This window comes from Microtus pennsylvanicus, chromosome 1 (genome assembly GCF_037038515.1).
Source record: "Microtus pennsylvanicus isolate mMicPen1 chromosome 1, mMicPen1.hap1, whole genome shotgun sequence".
Taxonomy (NCBI): Eukaryota; Metazoa; Chordata; class Mammalia; order Rodentia; family Cricetidae; genus Microtus; species Microtus pennsylvanicus.
The window spans coordinates 221,974,684-221,992,842 of record NC_134579.1 but is presented as its reverse complement, the minus strand read 5'-3'; the positions used below and the strand labels follow the sequence as shown (position 1 = coordinate 221,992,842).

Genomic DNA, 18,159 nt, shown 5'->3' with positions numbered 1-18,159 from the left:
AATGGATAATGCTACAAAAAATGTGCAGAGAAATTTTGCTTCTGAGTGAGAAACACTGACAAACACTCCTAATTTATTGACTAGAATGAAGAATTGATTTGGTCAATAACTTTTAGTGTTTCTGTCTTTAAAATTTTTGAGATTGTTACCAACACATTTCAATTTAAAGCACAATAATTTTAACTATAACATAAAACTACTTCAGAATTTTATACAAAATTCAAAGTTTGAATCAATAGACTATATTCTTTTAAGTGTAATAACATGATTGTGAATTAAATAATCTGAAAGTAATTTATAAAATACCAGTGATTATTCTTCAAGAAATGACATTGAATATTTAAAATATGTCAAGAATTTAGTCTCTTACTGATAATAAACACCACTTTATTGTTTCCCTTAAGTAAATTATTTCCACTATGTTATCACATGAATCTGGGATTATTATTTATCTTGTACTGTTGAAAAAAATTGAATACTAATATGTTCTTATCAAGAAGTATTTAACAAATAGATTGCATATTATAAAATGCATGATTTCTGAAAGTATAGCTTTATAAAAATTATCTTTATGTTATATCTAATGAAATGTTCAAGTAGTATGAAATTTTACATAAAATGACTCTAAGAATTTCAAACTCATTTTCATCCTTTGCAAACTACTATTACTTAAAAATGGCAAAAAAATAGATGTGTTAGTATGTGTTCCTAGAAATTCAGTGAGGAAAGCTGAAATCTAAAACCTCATTTCTGCCATTCCTCACTTATGTATCAGAAAAGACACACAGTAATAGAAATAGAAAATTAATTGTAATTTTTTACATTCAGTCACAATCAGAAACAATGTGAATGACCGCTTACCCTCACTCAACTACCTGGATCCTTGTCTCTTCTTCACTAATCTAACAACAGCACCTTTCACTTCTTTGTTCCTGAGACTGTAAATGATTGGGTTCAGCATGGGGATCACAATGGTGTAAAACACAGAAGCTACTTGATCGTTTCCCAGGGAATATGATTTACTTGGTTTTAAATAAGTAAAGATCAGAGAACTGTAAAATACAGTGACTCCAAGGAGGTGAGAGGCACAGGTGGAGAAGGCTTTTTGCTTTCCTGAAGTGGAATTGATCTTCAAAATAGTAGAAAGAACAAACAGATAGGATGTAGATATTGTGATGAAGGAACAAAGAAGGGTTGAACCTGCAAAAATGAATTTAATTATTTCCACTACATTTGTGTCACTGCAGGACAGAGATAAAAGTGGAGATGTGTCACAGTAAAAATGATGGATGATGTTGGACTTGCAGAAATGTAGTGTAATCATGGCAATCACACCGGCAGAGGAATCCACAGTTCCAATCATGTAGGACCCAATAAGAAGAACAAGGCAGCATCGTGAAGACATAATGGTAGGATAATGTAAAGGTTTGCAGATGGCTATGTAGCGGTCATAGGCCATTGAGGAAAGCAGAAAACATTCAGTGCCTGCCAAAAAGATAAAAATGTACATTTGGGCAAAACAATCTCTGAAGGAAATACTCTTGTTTGAAGTCAGCAGGTTCTCTAAGGTTTTAGGTGTGATGTCAGTAGAGTAACTGAGGTCAACAAATGACAGATGGATGAGGAAGAAATACATTGGAGTGTGCAGCTGGACATCTAGACAAATAATCAGCATCATGCCTATGTTCCCCAGGACAGTGACCAGGTATATCAGGAGAAACACCACAGAGAGTACCAGCTGGAGATCTTTGGAATCTGTTAGTCCCATAAGGATGAAGTCAGGTTTATTTGTGTGATTCCAGGTGTTCATAGTGAGTTACCCTAAATGATGAGAAATCAAAGGTAATGCATAGGTTTATGATGCCATAAAATTTCTTGTGACTGTCACTGTACCTTTTTGAAAATATTGTAGAACTATAAATAGTTTTTCAAATAGAAGTACAAGGTGACAGTAATGATATCATAAATGAAAATATGTTTGGTAATTCCAAGAAAACTGGTTCTAGTCTGGCTGACTTCTTTTGTATGTTTAACCTGCATGAACATGGACATGATAATGATATCCCCTTATATTTTATAATATCTAAGTTGAAGAACTCAGTTCATTTGAAACCAGAAATAATTCATGTAGAGTCTAGGATTATGTTTAAAATCAAAGACACTAAAGGATCTTAGCCACACCCTTATTCCAGTAAGTCTAAATGAAATTTCACATTTAATGAAGAAGTATAAGAAACAACTTTGAATCATAATTTAATGGCTTTTACAATAGCAATTAACCATATTTGTTTTACTGAACTTTAACAGGCTATGTTAAGAAAAATAACTACTAATAACTATGGGATATTGTTTCTCACTATTCAAAACAATTTTAAGTAAAATTATTTTATTGAAAGATGAATGAACCCCGGTGCAACCTCCTTCCACCGATTCTATTTGTCATAATCACAATGTACCTTTGTAAGTACCAAATGATATGCGCACTTTAACTTTTAAATTTAGTCTCTACTTTGACAGTTTCAAACTTTCACAATTTAAAAAATACTTACTCTGAGTGCCAAAGTGGGTAGAAAAAAACGGAGGCAAAATATTTCCAATAGCACTGGACCGAAAATACTCAACTCCAATTTTCTCACAAATGAAGGAGAAAATATATTTATGGATTTGAACCTGTCAGTCTTAGAGCTTTTATTTTCCTTTTGATAATTTTTCCTTTTTTGTGAACTCATTTGAACCAAATTCAGATGTTAATTGAAAATGCCTTTACACTTTTCTAAGTTCTCAAAGCCACAATATAATAGAAAGAAAAATTGTGAACATGAACAGAACAATCTATGACATTTATCTCTTTCCATGACACCAGAATTTATCTTGAAATATCATGAGCATGACATAATGTGGTCATTCTCCAGTGGCTCTTCCTAAGATAGATTTCTTGGCAAGTTTTCAAGAGCTTAGGTCAAAGGAATAATTCAGCAAAGGTATTGCTGTTCCATGAGCCCTACAATGAAGAAAATGATAAATGTGTTTTTATTTTTATTCACTATGTTTATTTATATGCCTACTAGTTACTAAATTTATTAAGTATAATATTTAGATGACACTCTATTCACACCAGTTCATTTTAATGTAATGTGGCTAGACAGAGTTATTTTTTTAATTTGAAAGTTCTTAATTAATGAGACTGTGATTATAAATAATAACATTTCCAGAAATAAATAAAATCGAAGGAACAATTCTGCAAGAGTTAAAATCTGTTAAGTAGGAACAATGGAAGATGTGTCCCTATATTAACTGACAGTTGTGGTTCTCCTTTCTCATCAAAAAATTTCTCTTCGCAGTATAAGGTCGCATTCTAGAAAACTACAACCAATCAAATTGCACAGTTAGGGAGCCCAGGCCCAAGAGATGCATATACAAAATAAGAAAGAGAGAGAGGGGGAGAGAGAGAGAGACAGAGAGAGAGAGGGAGGGAGAGAGGGAGAGAGAAAGAGAGAACCCTTCAGCACCTAAGTCTCAGAATCATTTCAGAAGAGAGAGAACACAAAGGACAGATATGGGAACAGAGAAGATATCTTAATTGAGGGAGCCATTTTGGGGTTGGCAAGAAGCTTGGCTATGGCGGAGTTCCCAGAAGTCCACGGGGATGACCCCAGGTAGGACCCTGGGCAGTGTAGGAGAGCGTGTCTCATAGTCAGATTGATGACTATGTTGAATATCACCATACGACCTTTGTCCGGTAACAGATGGAGACAGAGAGACCCACATTGGAGCACTGGACTGAGCTCCCAAGGTCCAGTTGAAGAGCAGAAGGAGGGGGAATATGAACAAGGAAGTCAGGACCAGGAGGGGTTGGTTCACCCACTGAGATAGTGTGTCTGAGCTAATGGGAGCTCATCAACTCCAGCTGGACTGGGAATGAACAAACATTCAAACCGGATCAAACTGCACCCTCTGAATGTGGTTGACAGTTGCTGCAGACAGAGGGGCCAAGGATAATGGCACTGGGATTTATCTCCACTGCATGTACTGGATTTTTGGGATCATATTCTCTTTGGATGCACACCTTCCTATGCCTGGACATAGTGGGGATGGCCTTGAACTTCCACAGGGTAGGATGCAATGCCCCCCCTTGGGACTGGAGGGGGTGTGGAGGAGCACGTGTCGGGGAGCAGGATGAAAGTGGGAGGAGGGGAGGAAGTTGGAATTTTGATTGGTATTATTTATAAAGTAATACAATATTCAATAGAAAAAGAAAAGAAAAATAATCAGAAAAAGAAATCTTCATCATGGTTGTGCCTTTATCTTTAGGATTTCAGACAAGTCAAGGTGTTTTATTTTCTTTCAGCTTCTTTGCAGTATACTTGGTTGAATCACCTGTGACAGAATGATTTATACTCACTATGAAACATACAGTAACTTTGTGTTGAAATCTCCATATGTCTGGGCAGAGCAGTTGGAAACTATTCCTGAAGCTGGTAACTACTTCTTTTATATTCCAAGAAAAGTCATAGATGTGATTTTGAGCTATATTCTTTTTAGTCAATAGCATGGGATTAAACAAAGTAAACTTCCATTGAGTTCTTATGAATAATTTAATAAACCTAAGATAAAAATTCCAGGTTAGTGTAAAAACAATTAAGCAATTTTTCATAGATAAATATACATACACGATTAGAATAATTTCTACTTTATTTTGACTATATTAGTGAAATTGATCATTAAGACTTAAATAAGTATTTACATATATATATAAAATGTGGTGTGATATCAAGCAACATAAAAGTGAGTCAACTCAGTAATATTCACTGCCTTATTTCCATCCTTCATTACTTTAAAGAATTATTGGAATATTGGAATGCAAATTTTCACTGAAACATATGAGGAACATATTCTAATTTAGATAGGCCAAATTGCACCATGAGACACTAGATGGTCCACCATTCAGACTTTTATGAAACACATCTGCACGTGTTCACAGACACACACACACACACATACACACACACACACACACACACATAAAAATTCAGAAACATCCCAATTTTTACCTTTACATTCTTCACATAGCTGAGAAAATATGCTTATGAACTATAAGGAATACTATACTTTGAATAAAGCTTTGGTGATAAAACCCCAGATTTATTATTTATTGATAACCTTGTTTCTTCTGCTGCAAAGTATAAGTAAGATTGAATATATATAAGATTGAAAATATAAGTAAGATTGAATATTATAGGTGATAGTATGCTTTGTTCACTATTAATAGCAAAATATGACAGGGTGTTGATTATGATTTACAAAATATGTAATGCAAAACCTGAAAAAACATAAATATAAATGTATATTTTATTCAACTCCAATAAAATAAATCGCACAGTTTCCTTTGCCTTTCAGAAGCTATTTGGGTTCATGTGATCTCATTTACCAATTTTTGATCTCAGTGTCTGTGCTTCTGGTGTTATATTTAAGAGTTGTCCCCTGTTCTAATGCTATCGAAGCTACTTCCCATATTCTCATCTATCATGATCAATGTTGATGCCTTCGATCTGCTTGAGGGAAGTAGATGAGGAAATAACCAAGTCTTAATTTACAAAATTTACCAAAATCCAGAGGATTCAAATCATGACTATTGGTTGTTAAATCACACTGAGCCCTAATTCTGAAGGGATGGGACTTACAAAATAGAAGATGGGTGGGGGAGAGAAGAGAAGTCATAAAGAGGGGAGGGTAGCACTAGAATGCAGTATGCACCAAATGTTAGATCAAGATTAACCTATTAGAACCAAAAGAAACAGAATGTTGACAGACATGAGCAGAAGCAGAGTTGTTCGTTAATCAGATCAACTGATGGATCACTGTCTCTCTGAGAAAACAGAGACTGTGTAAGCATGTCTTTGAGGTTGCGAGATTATAGAACCTTAAAAGTTAAGGATGAAAGGTTCCATAGGCAGGTCAGTTTCCTACAGTTCTCTATAGTCTTAAAGTAGAAGATATCAGCAGAAGGAAGATTGTGGGTCCTAACAGCCACCAGGTGTCAAGGATGAAGCCAACTTTCCTGTCTAGATCTTCTCAGTCCACCTAGGCTTTCAGTTCTTTAACTCTTCCAGAATTAATATTAACATTCCCTTAATGATTTTAAATTTTATGTACACATCATGAAATTGCATCTCTAGTTGCCTTTCTCCCATTCAATCTTAATTTACAAATAAATTTCTATTTTACAAGTTTGAAATTTCTTTACTATACATTTACACACAATTCCTAATGAGATTATTTGAGTCTCATCAGTACAATTTCATGAATTATTAAAATTTAGAATCATATATTTTGTTATATAAAAATTAAACTTAATTTTTGTTTCCTAAATGTTCTCTTCATATTTAAAGTTAAGTGTTCTGATTCCACCTTAGTATTTAACTATTTAATGATTTTTCACAAATACAAAATTGACAATTTTCATATCTTTTAAATGAGTTTAATATTTCCCTACACTTTAAATCTACTTAGATATGGGCGTTATCCTCAACTAAAAAGTATTATGACTTAGTTTTTTATATAGTACATTTGTTGTCTAAGATATGTTTCTGGTATATTTCTTATCTAGAATCCACATTTTTTTAGTGTTTCTGTATATTTTCCAAATGTAATTATTTATTGTTTTATGTTTAGGATATTTGGATTATATGTGCACCAAGTGCCCAAATAGTACAAAAGATCCATTTAAATTGGCGTTATACATGATTTTCCTCTACCACATAGTTTTGGGTAATTGAACCTAAGTCCTCAAGATTAGTTAGCACTGAGCAACTCTTTAGCCCTGGGGTCCCTTTTTTTTGTTGTTTATAAATAAATTAAAAAATGTTTATAGTGTACACATAGACCTTGAACCATCTTTGATCCTGAATTTCTTATACTTAATCAGGTGATGTGTCTATAAGTGCTCTGGTTATATAATTCAAGGTCATATCCAGGAGTGTGGTGCCCGCCTCAACCAGCAAGGATGATGCGACCTCGGAGCTCTTCTTGCAAGCAGTTTATTCAGGACCTTGTTCTCTCTCTCTCTCTCTCTCTCTCTCTCTCTCTCTCTCTCTCTCTCTCTCTCTCTCTCTCTCTCTCCTCTCCCTCCCTTTCCCTCCCTCCCTCCCTCCCTCCCTCCCTCCCTCCCTCCCTCCCTCCCTCTCTCTCTCTCTCTGGGCAAACCTCTCCCAGCCTTTAAAAAGGCACAGGCCGCCAACCCCGGATTGCCATGTGGGCACTGTTCATAGGTCCACGATATGCAAGGAGCTGACAATCATTGCTTGATAATAGAATGAGTCAGGCCTTAGCCATAATAGGAGTTGATTATCACAGAGAGCACTCGCTTTGGGGATCGCGGAGGGCAGGAGCCAGCACCATCAGGTGCAGCTCCACGCAGCTCTCTACATCGCCATCAGGTGTGGCTCCATGCAGCTCTCTACACAGGAGATAGTTTTTAGTGACACTGTTCCTTATCGTTTGATCTTTACATTCTTTCTGCCCCTTTTCTGAGATATCTGCTGAGTCTCGAAGAGGGTTATGACCAATATTCATTACCAATGTTCAGTCTAACCCTGAGCACTAAATAATCACTTACTTTTGGTACCTCTGCTTGTTAGGAGTCTCAGCACTCACAGCACCTACTGTAAAAGAGCTTCTCTGACAAAGGCTCCCAGCATAGCTACCCATATTTCAATATAATTAACTCTTGAGTATCAGTGAATTATAAAGTTTAATCCTAAAGAAGGAAAAGCTTATTTTATTTAGTAAATAAAACTTTCAAGATTTTTTGGAAATTTTTTTAAATCTGACATAACTCATTAATTCAGTTGATATTAATTTTATACATAGATAAATATGTAGCTTTTCTACAAATCAACACACATAAAAAGAAATCAGGAAAATAATTATGTTTGTAATTGTAGAAATGGAAGCTAAAGCTAACAATGAATATATGAAAGTATACAGAAAAAATATAATAGAATGTACAACATGCTTATAAACAAAATTGAAACTATATGTAAAAATGAAAGACCTTCCATGCTCATAGATCAAAAGAATTAATATTTTGAAAATAGCCATAATGTAAAAATAATTCATCTCCATCAAGTTTCTGTTGACACTTACTAAAACAAAGAAAAAATGTCTAAAAATTATGTAGAAGAAAAGAATCCTCAATAAAATCTTGAGGAGACGGGTAAAGCAACGTTGGAGGCATAAGCATATCCCACTTAAAAGTATGAACATAGATTTATGAAAACAGCATAATGATATTGGAGCAACTGGGAGAAAACTATGAACTGACCTTGACCTATGAATGGGACAGAGTGTAGACTGTTTTTCCAGTGAGGCGTCTTTCTAGAAGAATTGTACAAGCATGGCAATTCAGTATACTTGAAAGCAAAGACATGATAGGAATGCCCTGTCATTTCCCCATCCTCTCAGTGGGAAATATAGAAGCCTAGGAGGAATATTCATGGCTCTTTTCAGGTGATCAGAGTTGACAAGAGATAACACCTGGTGTATTTTTTTTCACTGTTCTTTCATTTGCTTCCTATTACTGTGAATGACACCTTAAAGTATACTTTCTTTCATATAAAAATGAGGAGATCGTTGTATACGCTGCTCAAACACACAGAGTACCTGGTTTTACCACATAGATCATTTTTAACATGCCTTTCTACATACAAAGATTTTTCGCTTGGATAGGGTGGATCAACACAATGTATAATCAAAAAAATCCAGAAAAAAATAATGATGGAAAGAAAATAGAGATTAAGCACAAAGTTACATATTTCATCCACTGCAATTCCCCAAAGCTTTTAAAAATAATTACTTCATATAGTTGGTGGTGCTGTTTTCATGTGTGGCTTTGACTATTTCAAAAGATAGCAAGACAAAACAAACAACTGTATCCAGATTCACAAAAGAATATGGAACAGAAATTTAACAATTATAAATTGTCGAAGAACATATTTGTACTCTTAAAAAAATGAGATACAAAAACAACACATGAGTTACCAATATAGGACCTTCTGAAAAGAGCAGGCACTTCTCCAAAGAGATACAAGCACTGTATAACAACATAAAAAAAAATGTTTCACACCGTATATGTTGGAAATGTAATTTCAAATCTCTACTAAGGACCAGTCTCAGCATGGCATAGTGACTGTTATCAAAAAATAAAACATCAAATGTTTGGTAAAAGAGGAAAATAGATACTACTATATGCATGGCTAATTAGAATTGGAATGTCAATTAGTCAAATTATGTTATGAACAGATATGTAGTTTACATATTAAAAATAAAGACAATTAGCAAATGATCACTGTACTGTTACGGCATACGCACATAAGACTACATGTATTATACAGTGGAGATCCTGGTACTCCTATGTGCTAAACAAAGAGTGGAAGGTGGAAATAATTTCAGCTTCTAACTAGAAATGAAAGAATAAATAAAATCTGGTATATGTCACGTTTACTTCTCAGAGATTGGATGGACCAAAGCATATTGCTTATCACAAAATGAATGCAATTGGGGAATATTCACATTGTGATTACAATATCAAATACTACCTTTTTCTACAATATGTAGAATTTAGAAAGAATGAAATATGAAGCAAGGGAACTATGATCAAGGAGAGAGATGACCACTAAGTGGGAGGAGGCAGGACAAGAGAGGGAATTAGGAAGCACCAATATGATCAAAGTTCATTATACACCTGTGTTAAGACTATTCATAAAACTTTAGTGTGTACAATAAATATATGCTTATGTAATTAAATGAAACTAAGTAAAAATGGAAAGAACAGTAAAAGAAAAGAAAATTGTTCAGAAATAAAGAAATAAGAAGAAAGAAAGGGAGGCAGTAAAGGTAAATAAATGCATGAAAGAGAAGAAGAGAGAATAAAAATACAAAAAGGAAAGTTTTAGTGTTCCAATGTCAGAAGTGATGTATTATTATTTAATTTAAACGTCTGGACGGTTTTGAGTTACTGCTGTAATACCACACTGGTACAATTATGCATGGGCATTGTGAACATTTCTTCACTTTCTCACTGCTGAAATGATTGTAAAAACAAAATGAGTGATATGATGAAATAGTTGATATATGACAGAAAAAATCAACTTTCCAAAGTAGATGAAATATACTTAATTGATTATTGTCATATACAAATGTAAATTATGAAATTATTTAGCAATTGAGCCAAATTAACATGCACACTACATAAAATGTGTGCACATAGATTTAATTTGGTGCATCAGAAAGAATAGAGTGATCATGATCATGCTTTTCCTGAGATAATTTGTTCTGGCACTTTAGTTCTGAAACTGTGCCAAGGAATCTTGCTTGGAAATTGGCCCCTGTAGATGACCACATGTTGGGTGATGTTCATTGTTATTACATATGAAGAACCTGGATTCATAACACAGGAAGGCAAGACAGCCACTCACCTATTTATGCCACAACAATTCCTGGGCTTCATTTGGGCCGTACTTTACCAAGAAAATTTTCATTTCACAGAGAACTGCATACAATATCTAGGGTGTTAAATTTATCTACACAATACAAATAATAAATTCAGAGAAAATATTGGATCAAATACGTAAAGGAAAAATTGATTTAGTACAGATGATTTCCAATCCTTATGTAAATTTTCTATGTTATTTTGAAAAAAGAAGAACAGGTAAATATTTTTAAGCATAGAATCTTATAAGAGGTTTTGTTTGGTTGCTTATTCTTCACTAATTTTGGTTCACAGTAAGTATCTTTAAAAGCAGAATGGATTAGATGAGTTAAAGTGAAACAGAAGCTCCAAAAAAAATCTGTGTACACATATCATTTGTTAATTTTATAAGTAAGCAGGAATTAATATCGACAAAGATGTGTAGTTGTTGGAATGAGATTTTCTAATAAACAAATATTCCTATTAGAGGTGAATTTATTTGTAATCAGACTTAATTGACATTATGAAGAATTAAGGAATTAATCATGTAAAAGATTTGATTTACATCTTTCTTTACTATTTATGCAATATTTAAACTGGGCTTATTTATCTCACACAATAAAAATTAGGGAAACAGAATCATAAGTATAATTTGGTCTCAAAAATCTATTTATATAGATAGACAGAACTGTATTAAATTCTCTTCATTTATTTGAAATTCTTGCATTATTTCTCTAATATAAAAGAAAAAGATAAGTAGTAGTTTATAGAGGCTAATATTTGTTGTAGCCTAAATGAATTATTTCATGACAATACCAGTTCCACCAACATTGTGAAATGTGCTAACCAATATGAGCACATAAACAAGTGATGCTTTATGTATCTGTCTATTTGGGCAATTAAATTTTATACAACCTCAAACTGCAAAATACTATTGTTTGAGATAAAAAGCAATTAGAATAAAAGACTTTCAAATGCATATACACAACATATTTTAAATCATTTAGGTTAAGTATTGTGTTTAATTTCTGCAGATTTTAGAACCATTGACTATGAATGCCTGGAACCACACAAATGAGTCTAACTTCATGCTTATGGGATTGACAGATTCCAAGGAGATCCAGCTAGTCCTCTCTGTGCTCTTTCTCTTTATATACATGGCCACTGTGCTGGGGAACATAGGCATGATGCTAATCATTCGTCTAGATGTCCAGCTTCACACTCCAATGTATTTCTTCCTCACCCACTTGTCATTCCTTGACCTCATTTACTCAACTGTCATCACACCTAAAACCTTAGAGAACCTGCTGACTTCCAGAAAGAGCATTTCCTTCATGGGCTGCTTCATTCAATTATACCTTTTTGGCCTCTTGGCAGTTACTGAATGCTTTATACTCTGTTCCATGGCCTATGACCGCTATGTAGCCATCTGCAATCCCCTACACTATCCAGTTATTATGTCCACAAGGCGCTCCCATGCTCTTATCACTGTGTCCTACGTGATTGGAGCTACGGATGCCTCTGTCACTGTCTTTCACATAAGCGCACTGAACTTCTGCAAATCTAAAGTAATCCATCATTTCTTTTGTGATGCATTCCCAATTTTAGCCCTGTCCTGCAGTGATACCCACGACGCTGAAGTCTCCATATTCATTCTAGCTGGTTTTACTGTAGTGCTGTCCCTTATCCCTCTATCCTCATCCTATGTGTCCATTCTCTCTACAATTTTGAAGATAAATTCTTCTTCAGGTAAGCACAAAGCCTTTTCCACTTGTGCCTCTCATCTCCTAGGAGTCACTGTCTTCTATGGAACTGTGATCTTTACTTATATGAAGCCCAGTAAGTCCTACTCCCTGGGAAAAGATCAAGTAGCTTCTGTTTTCTATACAATTGTGATCCCTATGCTGAACCCACTCATTTATAGTCTCAGGAACAAAGAAGTGAAAAGTGCTGTCCTTAGACTTGTGAAAAAAGCAGAGGGCTCTCAGAAATTTAAATAACAATATTGTTAGATATTCAAACACTTCTCTTTTTCTAGTGATCACTTCACTTCTTTTTGCTTGTTTTTCTGTTTGTTTGTTTGTTTGTTTTTGTTTTGGAGGCAGTGTGGCCTTGGCTGTCCTGGAACTCACACTGTAGACCAGGATGGCCTCAAAAGCACAAAGGTCCTACTGCCTCTGCCTTTCCAGGGCTGGGATTAAAGGTGTGCAACACTACTGCTAGGCTATAGATCACTTCTTTACATTCTTTCTCTGCTTGTACCTGTAATATTTCTTTCTTTTTCTCTATTCATATAGAGTTTCTCTTCCATGACCAAAGTTTAGGCATTTCTCAGAATGGGACTTTAAAAGTCTTTGTCATTATTGAAAATCAGGACATGCATATGAAACCCATGCTCTAAATATTTTAGATTATCAGGTCAAATAGCAGGTAATTTGAGGAAATATACTTGAATTTCTTAAGCTTATATTGTAGATATTACTAAATGTCAGATATATGATTTAGGGCACATAACAATGACACATTAACATTTTCAAGAGTCATTCTCTTTGTGATATGGAATATTTTATTATTGGTCTTATCACTAGTAAGTGAGTGACATTTTAAACTTCATTTTCCTCAGTTGCATAAAATAAATAATAATCAGAAGACAATGTGATAACAGAATGGATATAACACATCAATGAAAAGGAAAATCTCTGCTTATTATAATTCAAAAATATTGCTAAGTTTTATCCATAGTTGGTTTGAAGAATATTTACAGATATATAAACACTTATCTGTAGTCACAATTATTAAAATAGCTTGAAATGAAATCAATAGTTCTAAAATTTAGATTGAGTTAAATAATTAAAGTAAAATTAAATTATAAGGAACTGGTATATTGTAATATTGGTGACAATATGGAAAATCTACAAGGTTGTTTAAGAAAAGAAACACTGTAATAGTTATTAACACATAGTTCCACATTCTTATCAATCAAAAGTTGATTGTACTTTTATATACTGTAACATAACAAATGCATTTCATTTCCTCTACATTTTTTGTAACTTTCTTCATTCACTTAAAATTCAAATGCTTGACCATCTTTGTGAATATAAGTTGTGTACTGAACATATTCTCAGTGTGTAGCCAAGATCTTACTTCTTATCTTCATTCCTTTAGAGCTCTTATCCTACACACACATCAAGTCAGATTTCTCGCTACAGCAATAACTCCTGTGTGTGCAGCGGCTAAACTGGAAAGCATCAGATCATATGCAATAACACAAAAGTACTTTCTAATACTGTTTCACTGACTTTTATCTTATTAATTTACCTTTGTAAAATGTTTAAATAAATCTTTGAATTAAAGGATTAACAGAGTCTTTATTGTATTATATAAAGGAAACACCCTAAGGCATAATATTGACTATAAATTTCTATTTTGTTGTAAGTCATAAACATTTTTAGATAGAGTATTAAATTTATTTTCAGAGTTAAATGCATATATTATATTATTTCTGTTTAGTGTGTATTTTATTTAAGCATTGTTTTAGAAAATGTAGTGCCACACTCATTGTATTTAACTTTGTTGATCTCTTACAGTTATAGAGATATAATTTATACATTTGTTTTTATTTTTCTTTAATATCTATCTATTAATTTATGATTATGTTTATTTACTAATTTTCCATGTATATTCTACTGTACTTATTTTCACAAATGCAAGCAGTCCAGGTCATCCATATATTATATATTTCCCTGTTTTATGTCTTTCATAGACTTGCATTGTATTAAATCAATACTTTATGAACCTTGTCTCATATTTTCTGCAGCAGGTGTATTGTCTGTAATTTGTACTATTGTTACTGCTATTGGTTTATGATTTTGATAAATTATAAAACATTTAATAAATATTTGATTTTAATATTTTCTAGTTTGTTTTACTTAGAATTTTAATATGCCTCATTCCACATATTTTCCTCATTTTCTGTCTTATTTTGTTGGTGGTATTTGATACACATTTATTTTTAAATGCACTTTTTCTTGAAATCTTTTTATGCAGATATAACTCAATAGTATGAAACCTATTTCTAAGAATATAAAGAACATTCCCGATTTCAACACTAGAATATCTTTTCACTGATATAATTCTTGTGTACAATGTATATTTATAACCATAGACCTATTTCTTCTCTTAGATTTGATCAGGGAAGTCTCTGTCATCAGTGGGATAATCGTTAACACAGTATGTAATTTACGATGAGTGCTCATCTCTGAAAAGGACATCAGTAATGCATACACAGTATTTTGACTGTATTAGCCCCTGCTATCATTGCCCTCTTATTTTTTCATCTTCCTCCAATTACTGGTAGGACTACATTTCAACTTGTGAACCTGTGTGTGTGTGTGTGTGTGTGTGTGTGTGTGTGTGTGTGTGTGTTTCTAGGACCTGAGCAAGTAGCCACAGCTGTTTTAAGTTCATCATTGTGACATCCATGACATGACAAACACCAATGTTTGTTTCATATTACTCTACTCGATCCCCCAGATGCCCGTCTTCTCCAGTGTTACCTGGACCTTGTAAAGGAATGATGTCGATGTCTTATTAGGAACAGAGCTCAGCTGTCTGTCACTTATTCTCAGCACTTTGCTCAGTTAAGAATCTTTTCATTAACTGTCACCCATGGAAATGAGGAGCTTCTCTGGAGTAAGCTGTTAGATGTGCTAATCTACGCGCAATTACACACACGTAGAAGGCAGTTCTCCAACCATAGTTTAACTTGAAAGTATACTTTACATGTCTATTTCTATGGCAAGGAACCTTACATTTTTTTGTTTTAGCAAGTGTAGTAAAAAAAAAAAACTCACTTTGTAGACTGTCAAAACTGCAAACAATATTCGATTTTAGCTGAGATGTCTTACCTACTTTACATTAAAAGTTAAAACATATACTATTAATACCAACTAAAGCTATATTTGACATAAAATAATTTATATTTACTTTTCAATTTAATTATAATGTCTTTAATATTATATCCTTTGTATATTGTTGCATACCTTACTCAATGCTGTAAAAATTATCACAACATAGCAAACTGAGGTAAAAACCAGGGACGTTTTGTCTCTTGATTCTAATCTCATCATGTTTCATGAGAAAGATAAAAGCTTGGAGGATGTATGATGTGGGAGTCCCTCTGTGTGCTGTGATTACCATTACTGAATAAACAAACTGCCTTAACCTGTTGATAGGTCAGAACTTAGGTAGGTGAGGAAGACTAGACTGAATGCTGGGAGAAAGAAGGATGTTGTCAGAGGACACCATGGATCTGCTGAAGGAGATAGATGTACTGAAATTTTGCGGGTAAGCCATGACCTCGTGGTGATATACAGATTAATAGAAATGTGTTAAATTAAGATGTAAGAGTTAGCCAATAAGAAGCTAGAGCTAATGAGCCAAGCATTGATACAATTAATACAGTTTCTGTGTGTGATTATTTTTGTTCTGGGTGGCTGGGATAAACAATCCACTCCTTGTAACAATTGGCACAACGTGACCAACTCAATCCATGTAAAACCTGAGAGGGCTTAAAAAGGAATTCTAGACACAAAAATAGAGTTTAATACTGCTTTTGGTTGTTTGCTGGCAGCGTGGCACTGCTCCTTTAAGAGAGGTTTCCTGACTCAGCCATAGCAAAAGAAAAAAAAAAAAAAGCTGTACCATTTTAAAATGTTAGATTTCTGGGCCTTGCCAGCATGAACTTTGACTCTTTCAGTCAGGAGGTCTGGCTACAGAGCATTTGACTGGGGTTTGTGAGCAGATCACTGTCGCATCACTTCGGGCAGGTACATTCTATGATTATCTTGTACACAGGAATTAGCTGCACTTAACTGATATTTCTAGTTCTTGTTTTGATTTGGTAAGTGGGGGCTTTTCTATTTTTATGAAACACCAATGATAACCTATGCTGGAGAGGATGTGGAGTAAAAGGAACACTCATCCAATGCTAATGGAATGTAAACTTGTGCAACCACTTTGGAATTCAGTGTGGTGGTTTCTCAGAAAATTGGGAGTCAACCTACCTCAGGATCCAGCAATACCACTCTTGGGAATATACCCAAGAGATTCCCAATCAGGATGGCCATAGCAGTGGTGGAAGACGATCTCCACCCAGTGGATAACTGCTGCATCAAAGGTTCTACTTGCTGACCACTGGACCTTGAAGGTGGGCCACTCAGCTCAACAAAAAGTGACCCATTTCTTCTTGACAATCACAATGTTGTTGCTGGCAGTATCCTGGACGTCCTGCCAGTGAGCAAGAGTTAAATCTAGGGGTGTTGATGGGGTATTCCCCTTTGCTGAAGAGGAGAGCTGAAGATAGAATTAAGGAAAAAAAGATAACTAAGCAACAATTACCACAACAATATACAAAAGGACTTTGACAATTTCCTGGGACAAAACACAAGGTGGCACTTCCTCCCGTGGTGGAGGAAGATACCCAAACACACTCTTAATGGGCCATTGAACATACAGGAATGTCTCCTTATTGCTTCCCGAAGGAGGTTTCCAAAACCAAATTGCTGCTTCTGAGGTGGCCTGAAATGGCTTGGAACTCGGGGTCCCTTGCCCAAACTGGTGAATGAAACGTCTTTCTTCTCCTCCGGGTTCACTGTTCAGAAACATCTATCCCAGTGAGAGCCCGCAAAATCCCAGATCAGTTGACCAGTACAAAACGAAAGTTACCAGACAAAGACACAGAGGAGACAAAAAGACAGATGGCACTCTTACCGGTAGATGCTAATGAACCTCCGGACTCTCAAGGATCCCAGTGGGGTCCCTGGAGTTACAAGCCAATGCACCAAATGTGCCTAGATTATGACTCCCAGATATCACAACTGAAGTCAAAGAAGTCCAGACTGCAACAGCAAAATTCATTGTTATTTTAAGCATGCTAGCATGGAACTCTTCTCCAGCACTGGTCACAGCAAGGCAGGGAGGAGTTAGAGTTCTTCTGTGGGGTTAACTTTTTAAAGTAAAAAATCACAAGCCCTTCAGGGTGGTCGGGGGTTTTGGCATGGATGCAATTTTTACTACTTTTAGGTCTTTGCTTTTTCCCATCCTGATTTGTCAACTTGTTTTGTCTTTAGAGTCAGGTTATGTTGTCCTTGAGTTGGGGCATCTTGTGCTTTATCAGTCACCACCAGACGGTCAGGAGTCCTGACTCTTGTGCTTTGGAATTTCCAATAAAGAGAAGGTGAGGGGCACCATCAACTCTGGGAACATGAAGTTAGTCTGGAGCTTTTGATTTTAAAACACTCTGTTAGGAAATTTCTTTGAGAATAAGAGGTGAGGGTCTTACAGTATTGGAGCAACTGGGAGAAAACTATGAACTGACTGTAACCTATGAATGGGACAGAGCTTCCAATAACATGTCCTTCTAGAAAAATTGCACAATCATGGGTAGTCAATGTGCTTGAAAGCAAGGATATGATAGGATGCCCTGCCATTTCCCCATAATATCAGCAGGAGATATAAAAGCCTAGGAGGAATATTCTTGGCTCTTTCCATATAATCAGAGATGATAAGACATAACACCTGGTGTATTTCTTCACTTTTCTTACATTTGCTTCATCTTACAGTGAATGACACCTCATACTATACTTGCTTTCATATTAAAAATGAGGAGTGTTTTGTTTGCACTGCTTAAA

At 34.8% G+C, this 18,159-nt stretch overlaps 2 protein-coding genes across 2 annotated transcripts; one reads left to right on the top strand and one right to left on the bottom strand.

Moving 5' to 3' along the window:
- Positions 1-871: 871 nt before the first annotated feature.
- Positions 872-1,810, bottom strand: LOC142842670 (olfactory receptor 8H1-like). Its single transcript, XM_075959364.1, has one exon. It carries the CDS (start codon positions 1,808-1,810, stop codon positions 872-874), a length of 939 nt encoding a protein of 312 aa, XP_075815479.1.
- Positions 1,811-11,520: 9,710 nt separating this feature from the next.
- On the top strand, positions 11,521-12,468 carry LOC142842669 (olfactory receptor 8H1-like). Its single transcript, XM_075959363.1, has one exon. The coding sequence runs from the start codon at positions 11,521-11,523 to the stop codon at positions 12,466-12,468; it is 948 nt and encodes a 315-aa protein (XP_075815478.1).
- The last annotated feature ends 5,691 nt before the right edge of the window (positions 12,469-18,159 follow it).